The 12144-nt window shown below is 40.3% G+C and overlaps 1 protein-coding gene across 1 annotated transcript in view; it reads left to right on the forward strand.

Annotated features, from left to right (window-relative positions):
* Positions 1-1475: 1475 nt before the first annotated feature.
* The window catches only part of GPR143 (G protein-coupled receptor 143), a 41706-nt gene continuing 31037 nt past the window's right edge, over positions 1476-12144 (forward strand). Inside the window, exons 1-3 of the mRNA XM_032777662.1 lie at positions 1476-1719; positions 3367-3476; positions 10435-10529. Of these exons, the coding sequence (XP_032633553.1) occupies positions 1476-1719; positions 3367-3476; positions 10435-10529 (449 nt within the window). The remainder of the gene's footprint in view (positions 1720-3366; positions 3477-10434; positions 10530-12144) is intronic.

Raw genomic sequence — 12144 nt, forward strand, 5'->3', positions numbered from 1 at the left:
ACCCTGTCCACTGGAGAGTCTTCCAGCCCCAAGGCCGTGGCAGGGGGAGATTTTTCTGTGGGCCCCAAATCAGCCACTGCCCCACCCAATGGCATGAGGTTTGGGGTGGCTTACCCTCCCCCAGCCTCCATTACATGCTGCCCATGGTAGTAACAACCATGAAGTTGCTATGCCTTGTCATTCAACAAAGGACTGGTAATTGTTTTCCTTAACAATTTTTTCCATACACAACACTCCCACTAAAGTTAATCAGAATTTTTTAACATAGATGAAGGATATCAATTTCATGAAAAATTAAGGCATCTATCCTGGAAAAAAAATCCACAATTATTCATATCATTAAAATCCAATTCACTTTAGGTGTGTTTGTAGTGCTTCTGTGTTTACATTTTACATATGTTCTACCAAACAGTGTTAGCAGCAGGAATGTAGGTTGACACAGGGAATTTTAAGCAAATATTTAGGGAAAGCTAATTCTGAATTCATAAACGTGAGTATTTGCATAAGAACATGAATCAATAATCATATAATGAAGGAACATAATTGTACTATGTAATCTATGTATGCAAGTCAAACCAAACAATACCGCTCAAATTCTGAAGCTGGTGCATCAAATCCTTGCAAAAATAAAAAACTGCTCATGAGAAATCCATAGCCCACAATTTTTTCACTGCTGGATCAGCCCACAGAATATGTACTGTTTCATATACACCTCCACCCCGATATAACACTGTCCTCAGGAGCCAAAAAATCTTACCGCATTATAGGTGAAACCACGTTATATCGAACTTGCTTTGATCCACCAGAGGGCGTTATATCGGAGTAGAGGTGTATGTTAAAACTTTCCGTGTTCACAGCTTAAATGGGATAAGAATAATAGCTTTAGACTTGTTTTTACCTCCCTGATTCTATGAGTTAGCATTTCGGATTTTAACAAGAGAGGAGGATCTCAGGAGTTGGGTGTGGATTTAAACACCTCCTCCTCTTCCAAAAGTCTGGGAGTGCTTGGGTTTGGACCCAGAGCTCAAGTGAATTTGCAATAATTAAAATATGATGTGTGGGATGAAGTTAATTTGGGGCTAAAATTAGAGTTAAAAGCTAATGCTCTTACTTGGGGCCTCTATTCTCATTCATTTTACACCATCTTCAGTGCTCTGAAGGGCTTAGTCCTCCCTCATCACATATTGTGCAAGCAGAAATATTTGAGTGAACTGTTGCCAATGGCTCAGAGCAGGGAAGGGGTATGTTTCAGATTACACTGCAATGGTATTGTTCTGTTCTGATCTCCTTTCAAGGGAGAGGCTGAGAGAGGCAGCTTCAGGGGATTTAGCACTAGCAGCAGCACATGATCCATCAGTCGCGTGATTCTCACCACTGAAGGCTAATGGGAAGGATTAAGTGAAAGCTAAATCTCCCTTGTAGAAGCAACAGCAATTTTTTCTGCTCTTTCTCTTCTACCTCCAACCAGACCTCCCATGGCTTCTCCCAGGCTAGAGACCTACTGCTGTCCCAACCGGGATGCAGCCACGCAACTGGTGCTGACTTTCCAGCCTGAGGTTTTCTGTGGAGTTTGCATTGGCAGTGCCTCAGTCAGTCTGCTGCTTAGCATCCTGCAGCTCCTTCCCAAGCAGGGACAGAGTCCCCAGAAGATGCCAAAAGCTTCCTCCTCCACCACCATTCTTCTCCTCATCTCCGTTTGTGACATTCTCGGTGGCTTAGGTAAGGACCAGCTTGCTGTGCCATGCCCTAGAATGGATTCCCTCTGCCTGGAGGCAGTGTGGCTAAATGGATCCATTTAGCAGCCTAAAGAGCTCTGGGATGGAAGTGTGTTGCTTCTGTTTTGCTGGTGGATTTGGGTTAAGGGATGATAGGAAATAATGGGTATTAATGGAAGAGAGATTTTTTTTGAATGTTAGGTTTAACAGTTCAAATTTAAAATGAAGCATTCTTCAAAATGTGCACCTAAAACTAACGAACTCCAATCAGACAGATGTTGGAAGTTTTTTCAATGGATGACAGATCCAAAACTTAACTGTTCCTAAAGACTAACTTTTAAAAACATTCTTCTGACCTTAAACACTCCAAACAAAGGCTGTAGCATTATGAAAATGCCAGCTACTCCACTGGGCAAATCGCATGAGCAACAAACCCAAGAGTGCTGGTTTAGATTGTGCTATAGATAGGGTATTGAAATCTACAAAAACCTTTCTCATATACCCTGCCTGGTCACAAGGAAAGAGCAGGCTGAGGAAGTGGAAGAATGAGGCAACATGCATGGACACTCATGTGTCAAAACTAAAGTGGTGTCTAATTCTAACCTGCCAGACTATGAAACATGCTGCCAAAGTTTAAATGAACACTAATTGTACCATGTCCGGAGCTAAATGCAGAACTTCCTCTTCATCCAGGCTTTGCTGCAATAATATCTTTACTCACGTTTTATAGAAAATGATTAAATAAATAAATAAAAATAATAAAACATAATAAATAATAATAATAATATAATCTGAAGTCCTGTGGCTGGTATGAAGGGAGAGACACCTATAGATATTGTTCTCTACCTTTGATATTTGTTCTGATGATACAGTAAAGAGCACCTATATAAGAATCTGGATAGACAGCCTGAAAAGTGTCCCTTTCATTTGATGAGGCCAAAAATGTGAGAGCGGTTTTTCTGTTTTAACTATATTGACAAATCAGAACCAATTGTCTTCTTTCATCTTTGTCTGAGACTCTTTGTAATCTTTCCTAGGCAGGGGTCAATTCTCGTTAAATGGTATATAAAGCATCATGGGTAGTGCTGTCACACTGTAATATGAATAGACATCTTCACTGATTGCAAGCTGCGACGTCTTTTAAAGCAGTACTGAGAAGTGTTTCATTCATTTGAAAAAGAGGAAAAGAATTGTTTGCAAAAATGAGAATCGATTAAGGGTATAAAATACCTTTAATACTAAAACGTAAAGAGTTAAAGAGGAATGAATATAAGAACATTGATATATGCAAATATAATAGTGAAAAGAAGTAAAACGAAAATGCTTTAATTATGAGATTACTTTCATTTGATGACAGCCCGTAAGATGCTATCTACTTCATTTTAGAGAAATGTGTGTCAGTGTTAATGAAATGAAGGGTTTTTTTAAATAGAACAGAACATTTTAGACCATAGCAAGTTTAAACTTTGGTGCAGCATTCACTGACAGATTATGGTGAAATTTAAATAATGGAGTTGTCTTGTGCTCAATTCAAGCAGTCCTTGCTTTGTTCACCTGTAAAAACCAGGCTATTATTTGAAAATCTAACTGTACAAGTATGTGACTCAAAACGTATTAACACAATCAGAACACTAATGAATGTTCCCATTAGGTATAATCTTCAGATCAACAGTATGGATAGGCTTCCCAGACTTCATAGCAAACATATCTGTGGTGAATGGAACTGATGTGTGGCCTTCTGCCTTCTGTGTGGGAAGTGCAGTAAGTACAAAACTCTTTTTCTTGCTAGGGACACTAATTTGATAAATATCAGAGGGGTAGCCGTGTTAGTCTGGATCTGTAAAAGCAGCAAAAAGTCCTGTGGCACCTTACAAACTAACAGATGTATTGGAGCATGAGCTTTCGTGGGTGAATATCCGCTTCGTCAGATGATAAAGGAAGTCTGAAGGACAAACTCTTCCTGATCTAAAGAAAATTGAATTATCATTCAGATCTATAAGTATAATGGGTTTCTGTCTCTCTCAAAGCCCTACAAGTCTTGCAGGGTACAAGCGAAAAAACAAGCGAGAAATGTATCAATTGCTCATGAGGTACAAGTATTGGCACACCCTGCTATGCAGCACTAGTTTAGAGTGGGAGGAGTGCAAGCTATTTCCTGAAAGCTGAGGCCAAAATCTTCACATGTGGGTGCTTAAAGCTAGGTGCTTCAATCACATCTGGGCATCTAAACGAATGGCTTGATTTTCAGAGGTGCTAACCACCCACAAGCCCCAGTGAATTCAATAAGGTAATTCAGATGGACAATGACTTAGGACAAAATCAAGCTCTGGGTTTGTATAGGACACAGGTAAATGGGTCTCTGAGTGAGGTACTTTATAATTACATACTGTATGCTGAAAATCAGACAGGAAATCTCAGGTGAGGAGTTTACCCCTTCTGCTAAATGAAAAATATGGTTGGCCTGAATAATTCTGGAGTGCTTGCAAATCTCAGGAATTTCAAAGTGACAAAACTGTTTGCAGGGGTTTATTAACTGTCATTCATACTTTAACTGAATGCGGTTCAAATATGGGGTGATGTATAAACTTAAATGGTATATAATGCTATATCTGACCAATATTCATTTCAGTTCACAGTTTTTATAGTAATATGAAGTCTGACAAACAGGACAGAACAAAAACTTATGAACAGCCTGTGGGAATATTGGGTACCCAAGGAATTTCTGATCAAGCATGTACAATACTATAATTACAATCTAAATGTTGCTAAAGGATCTTTTTCTACACTAAAACAAAAATCTTATTAGGTTTCAAAAGGCATAATATCATGATGTTGTACAGAAACCTGTAACCAACTGCTACAAATCTGAATGACAATTTCCACATTAAACTATACGTACCATACAGCCAAAAATCAATCATACTACAACCTTTTCTAACCCATCTCTATTTCTCATCACACACTTCTGAGTCTTGCCAGGTACAAGTAGAAAAAACAAGGGGAAAATATTATTCCTTGTTCACTGTGTACAAACTTGTATCATAGTCCAAGCCTGATTTTTTTCAAACAAGAAAAAAAAGAAAGAAAACTTGCCAAGATAAAAATTTTGCAGCAGGAAAGTACAATTCTGAAAACATCATAATTTCACTATGTTAACATTAAATGAATATTTTAAACAAAGTTTTTACCATTGATGCTGTTTATTTTTTGTCTTGATCCCAGCATGGATGATGAAATATGCTTGCCAGCATCAGGGTTGATTAAAAGATTCACTTTCTGGTTCTTTTGCACTAGCAAAATACTGTAATATTTGGGTCTGCAATAGTGCAAGGGAATGTTTATATTTCAGAAAACAAAATGACAAATAACCCTCTTCCTACTCCCCTCTCCCACCTTGTTCTCATTAGAATTCAGGAAACCACTTATAGTCATGTAAAATGTATTTTCTTGTTTTTGTTTAAAAAACAAAATGCCATGCATTCTGGCCTTAAACCAAATAGGCCTTGATTCATCGCCTTGGGAGACCCCCCCATACAAGCAGGGGAAACTGACTCCCAAGTAGATACACCGCTAAGAACGAACAGATTGTGTTTACAATGCCACACTCCCAGAGGTTTCCACCAGGACTGGCGGTTCTACTTGGCAGCCAGCAGAGACTAGCCAGGGGCAGGGCCGGTGCAACCATTTAGGCGAACTAGGCAGTTGCCTAGGGCGCCAAGATTTGGGGGCGCCAAAAAGTGGCACCCCAAAAAATTTTTTTAAATGGTTGCAGCCGCTGCTGCTGGAGGGGCTGAGCTGCGGCAGCAGGGCTGCCTGCCGCCGGCAGCCCAAGGTGTCCCCGGGGTCAGGGCGCCGCGGTCAGCGTGCCCCCTGAGGTCAGTGCACCACCGCCGGCAGCCGGCAGCCCAGGGGCGCCCCCCCGCCCCGGGTCAGTGAGCCGCCGCTGCAGCCGGGCAGCCCCAGGGCGCCCCCCGCCCCTGGGTCAGTGAGCCGCCGCCACACTCGGCAGCCCAGGGGCCACCCCGGGGTCAGGGAGCCGCCGCCGGCAGTCCCGGCAAGCCCAGGGCGCCCCCCGCCCCGGGGGTTTTTTTTCCAAGGGAGTCGCCGCCGCAGCCCAGCAGCCCAGGGCGCCCCCCCCCGGGGTCAGGGAGCCGCTGGCTCCGGTAGACCGGCCGCAGCATGCCTGCGGCAGCTCCGCCGGAGCCGCGAGACCCGCGTGCGGGGCGGCGAAATGTCCCGGCGCCCAGGGCGCCAGAAACCCTAGCGCCGGTCCTGCCCAAGGGATGAGTGGAATGAGGATGTATCCACTTCCTGCTGACTTTTTTCCCCATAGATTTCAGGGCCAGAAGGGACCACCATAGGGCAAATCTTTTAGAAGAACCACCACCAATCTTGATTTTAAAATTGCCAAGCATTGAGAATTTAACACAACCCTTAGTAACTTTTGCCAATGGTTAATTACTCTCATTGTTAAAGATTTATGCCTAATCTCCAATCTGAATTTGTCTATCTTCAGATTCCAGACAGGGGCAGCGGAGCCTTTCCAAAAGTGTGGGGACCAGGGGCCCTCACCCTGCCTCTTCTGTCCGAGTCCCCAGCCTTGGGGGGAAGAGAAGAGGCAGGGGTGGGGCGCATGGCAAAAAATGGACAGGTGGAAAGTAGAAGGACCATGGATCCCTGTCCCCTCCCCTCTTCTGGTACCCCTGAATCCAGCCATTACATTGTGGTTTACCTTTCTCTGCTAGATTGAAGTGCCAATTTCAAATATATATTTCCCATGTAGATACCTTTAATGTTCTCTTTTGTTAAGCTTAATAGATTGAACTCCTTGAGTCTATCACTGTAAAACAGGGCACTAAAGGCACTAATCCTTTAATCGTTCTCATTCTGAACCCTCTCCAATTTATCAACGTTCTTCTTAAAGTGTGGACACTGTAACTGGACAGATTCTAGCAGCGGTCACACCAGTGCCAAATACAGAGTCTTCTGTTTATGCATCCAAGGATCATGTTAACCCTTTTAGCCACGGCACCACACTGGGAGTTCATGTTCAGCTAGTTATCCACCCTTCCCCGACCAAATCTTTTTCAGAGTCACTGCTTTCCAGGATAGAGTCCCCCATCCTGTAAGTATTTTTTTGTTCCTAGATGAATACATTTATAATTAGCTGTATTAAAACACACATAGTTAGCTTGCGCCCAGCTTACCAAACAATCCAGATCTCTCTGAATCAGTGACCTGTCATTGTCAATATTTACCACTTCTCCAATTTGTGTGTCATCTGGAAACTTTATCAGTGATGATATATTTTTCTTCCAGGTCATTGATAAAAATATTAAATAGAAGAAGGTCAAGAACAGATCACAGTGGTCGATGATTCCCCATTTTCAAATACATTTTGAGACCTATCAGTTAGCTAGTTTTTAATCCATTTAATGCGTGCCATGTTGATGTTGTAGTTCTTTAATCAAAATGTTGTGTGGTACCAAGACAAATGCCTTACAGGAGTCTAAGTTTATTACATCAACACTATTACCATTATCAACTAAACTTATAATCTCATCAAAAAAGAAGATGAAATTAGTTTGACAGGGTCTATTTTCCATAAATCCACATATATTTGCATTAATTATATTACTCTCTTTTGATTCTTTACCAATTGAGTCCAGTATCAGCCACCCCATTATCTTGCTCAGGATTGATGTCAGACTGACCGACCTATAAGTACTCAGGTCAACCTATATACTCTTCTTAAAAATTGGCACATTGGCTTTCTTCTAGTCTATGGAAACTTCCCCATGGTTTCAAGACCTATTTAAAATAAACATTACAATCCACTTACCTACTCAGGCAACTCTTTTAAAACTCTTAGATGCTAGTTATCTGGGCTTGTTGATTTAAAAATATCTAATTGTACTAGCTGCTGTTCAACATCCTCCTGAGATACAAGTGGAATGGAAAGCGTATTATAAGATCATGACTACATCTGCTTTGTTCCTTAAATACAGAAAAATATTTATTAAACACTTCTGCATTTTCTGTATTATTATTGCTATTTCTACCACTGACATCTAGTAATGGACCAATAGCACTGGTAGGATTTGTTTTGTTCCTAATATATTTCAAAAAATTCTTTTTTTTGTGCGTAACTCTGTTGGCCATAGATTTCTTCTTGAGTCCCTTTGATTCCATCATCAGTTTTCTACAATTCCTAACTTCTGATTTGTATTCATTACTATCAACTTCCCTTTTCTTCTATTTGCTTTAATATGTAAAATGGCTGCCTTCATTTCCTTTCTAAACCAGGTCTGTTTTTCAACCAATATGGCCTTCTTCCTTAGTTGTGGGACTGTAGTTTTTTTAGCCATCTAGTAAGGCATTCTTAAACAATTACAAATTATTATTAATCTTTTCCTGATTAATTCTTCCTCCCAGCTTATTTGGATCATAATAGGTGCTTTAAAAGGATCAATTTCACAAAACAGAAAACTATTATAAATATAATTGGTCTAGACTTTATTCTGCTTGAACATAATAAAGATGATCAAGTCATCATGGCTTGTACCTAAGTTACCATTAATTTTTATTTCTGTGATCAGTTCTTCTGTATCTGTCAAAATGAGGTCTAAAATAGAATTCTCCTATGTTGGATGCCACACTTTTTGCCATCTGTAGTATTTAGAAATCCCAATGATGTTTTAGTTCTGGTAGCATGGACCTCCAGCATATATCACTCTGATTAAATTGCCCCAGGATCACACAGCTTTTTCCCCCTACACATTATAGATAGGTGCATAAGAAGCCAGTCAGTCTCTTCCCAAGTGTGATTTGGTGGTCAGTAGCAAACACCTACTAATACCCCATCTTGGACAGATGAAGCACAAATCTGTTTGAGGCAGCATTGACTAGCTCCATCTTTCCTAATGAAGTAGAAGAAGCCAGTGCAGATCTTGAGTGAATCAAGCCCACAGATTCTTTTAAATGGAATTTCTTAAATATTATTTTTCAAATGGACATCTTACAAAGAAAAAAATGTAAAACTAAGCTCACATTATACGCTGAATGCTATCAATAAAGTGAATTCCAGTGATGAATGTATTGGAGCCTGAAGGTATATTGATGGTTTTAGTGACTGGGCCAAGGATGAACATCTCTGGAGAAAGGGAGTATTTTCAGATTGTGGAGCAGGGAATACCAGGGATTTGTTTTCAGACTTGTAGCCATCACTGATGTTTGACTTAATAGCAAGCATGATGGTCTCTGCCTGGTAAAGAGATGCTACTATGGAATATGGCAAAGGATATTCAGATGAAAATGGAGCCAAAATGAAAGAGGGGCTCAGAGGAACATTAAATTGAATAGTAAAAATGTTTCTGACTAATGAAAAAAGGGGAGAAAGTATGCTGTAAAAGAACCAGCTCATCGGGGAAAGAATTTTGGAATTTGTAAACACAGAGGAAAAGGTCAGATATCTTTATGTATACTCGTGAGAAAAAATGAGAATTCTCAACTGTCAAATACGGTGGAATGTAGCTTGACTTAAACCTGTGCACAGCACTTTGGATCATTACTGAAAAAAAAACATCAGAATTAAAGTGTAGACATTTCACTACCAGCCATCTCTTCTTTTTGTTTTTCTTGGGAACAGAGATTGTTGACTACACATAATAATTTCCTTTTACTTTCACTTCACAGAATATGAAAGTACAATATAGCTACAATGATTAAGAGATACAAGTCCTTCTCTCATGTCTCAGGGCTGGTCTACACTAAAGCTGTCAGTCAACCTAAGTTACACTACTTCAGTTACATAAGTTATGTAACTGAAGTCAACGTAACTTAGGTCAACTTACAGTGGTGACTACATTGTTTTGTGTTGATAGGAGACATTCTCCTGCCGATGTACCTTCCACCTCTCAGGGAGGTGGAGTACAGACGTTGACAGGAGAGCACTCTGCTATCAACTTAGCTTGTCTGCATCAAACCAGCTAAATCAACACCACTGTATCAATCACAGCAGTGCTGATTTAACTGTAAGTATAGAGAAGCCCTCAAGCTACGGGAAAGGCACTAATGTGCAAATACAGTAATTTCAAATATTCTCACTATAAATCTCTTTATGAATGTAGCCAAAAATGTTTTACTTTTGGATGCACATGTAAAATTCAGAGTTAAGGTTAGGCAATGTTAATATCTCTTCTGGGCAGGAGTAAAGCAAGCTTATCAAAAGGGGCCAAATGCTGCCCAACCTATTCATGTGAATAGACCAGTTGGCTTCAGTGGGACTACTCCTGTGATTCTGAGCAAGATTTGGCCCCTCAAGGATCTCTGTTACAAAACCACACACATTCCATTAACATGCTTGAATGAGGTCTCATCAGGGCTAGAAGTAACAGGAAGTTTTATTTTGTCCTGGTCGCGTAGGCCTGGTCTACACTGGGGGATCAAACTCAGTTACAAAATTTGAGCTATGTGAATAATGTAGCTGAAGTCGACATACTTAGACCTCCTCACTGTGGTGTCTTCACTGCAGTGAGTCTACTGCTGCCACTCCTCCGTCTACTCTGCCTGTACTCCACCGCCGTGAGAGGCACAGGAGTCGATGAGAGAGCGCTTGGGGAGCGATTTATCGCTGCCCGACAATCCGGCGGGTAGTGTAGACATACCCTTAGAGACTTTGTCAGCGGCTGTGACACAATGAAATCTTTTCCTTCTTCAGATGTGGATCCAGCTCTTGTACAGTGCTGGCTTCTGGTGGCTGTTTTGCTATGCTGTAGATTCCTACTTGGTGGTTAGAAGATCAGCAGGACTAAGGTACCAAGTGAAATTAACTAATTTTTAATTTTAACTAATTAAAGAGCTACAGCTTTACTTTCTACATTAAGTGTGCATGTTTGTATGCATGTATTCAGGCACATAAATGAAGCATGTGCAAACATCTGATGTGCATATGCAAACCACGTATTAGTATGCTAGGTGCTTTAGGGCCATGAATATGCTCCATTATTGATTACAAACTTGCATGCAGTTGCATCTTTGAAAATCTAGGGTGAAATCTTACTTCCATTGATTCCAGTGGAGCCAAGATTTCACCCCAGTCCCTAATCTACACCGTGAATTGAACCTTGTAGCAATAAAATTTTATTCTGAAAAAAAAGTGTTGAAATACACCTACAATTTTTGCTTCAGGATTTGAGGTTTTATATTCTTTTCAATGCTGCTGTTAGTGTCCTGTTGATGTTTTCATTTTATAGAACATTTTTTTCAAGAAAAGACAAAAATAACCTTGTATATTATATGTCTTCTATAGTGCCCATCACTGGAGTATCTAAATTCTCTGGCACTAATAGAATCATAGAAATGTAGGGCTGGAAGTGACCTCAAGAAGTCACCAAGTCCAGTCCCCTGCGCTCTGGCAGTACCAAGTAGACCTGGACCATCCCTGACAGATGTTTGTTTTCAAACACTTCCAGTTATGACCTCCTTTGGAAGCGTATTCCAAAGCTTGACTACCCTTATAGTTAGAAACTTTTTCCTAATACCAAACCTAAATCTCCCTTGTTGCTGATTAAGCCCATTACTACTTCTTCTACCTTCAGTGGACATGGATAACAGTTGGTCACCATCCTCTTTATAACAGCCCTAAACATATTGGAAGACATATCAGGTCACCCCTCAGTCATCTTTTCTCAAGAATAAGCATGCCCGATTTTTTCAACCTTTCGTCATTGGTCAGGTTTTATAAAAAATGTTTTATCATTTTTGTTGTTCTCCTCTGGACTCTTTCCAATTTGTCCACATCCTTTCTAAAGTATGGTACATAGAATTGGACACAATACTCCAGCTGGTGCCTCAGCAGTGCTGAATACAGCAGAACAATTATCTCCTGTGTTATACATATAACACTCCTTTTAATACAACCCAGCATATTGGTCTCTTTTTGCAGCTGCATCACATTCACACCTCGTATTCAATTTGTGGTCCACTATAATCCCCAGATCCTTTTCAGAAGAAACATAACCTAGCCAGTTATTCCCCATATTGTAGTGGTGCATTTGATTTTTTTCCTTCCTAAGTGAAGCACTTTGCACTTGTCTTTATTGAATTTCATTTAGTTGAATTCAAATCAATTCTCCAATTTGTCAAGGTCATTTTGAATTTTAAACCAGGCCTCCAAAGTGCTTGCAACCCCTCCCAACTTTGTGTCATCTTCACATTTTTTAAGCATACTCTCTATTCCATTATTTAACTCATTAATGAAAATACTTAACAATACTGAGCCCAGGAGGAACCCTAGTAGATACACCCTCCCAGTTTAACAGCCAACCATTGATAACTACTCTTGGAATACAATGGCCATGCTGTTATACTAGAGACAAAATATAAAGATTTTTCTAAATTGGCTGCCCGTTTTTGGAGTTAGAAGAAC

This window comes from Chelonoidis abingdonii, chromosome 1, assembly GCF_003597395.2.
Source record: "Chelonoidis abingdonii isolate Lonesome George chromosome 1, CheloAbing_2.0, whole genome shotgun sequence".
Lineage (NCBI taxonomy): Eukaryota > Metazoa > Chordata > Testudines > Testudinidae > Chelonoidis > Chelonoidis abingdonii.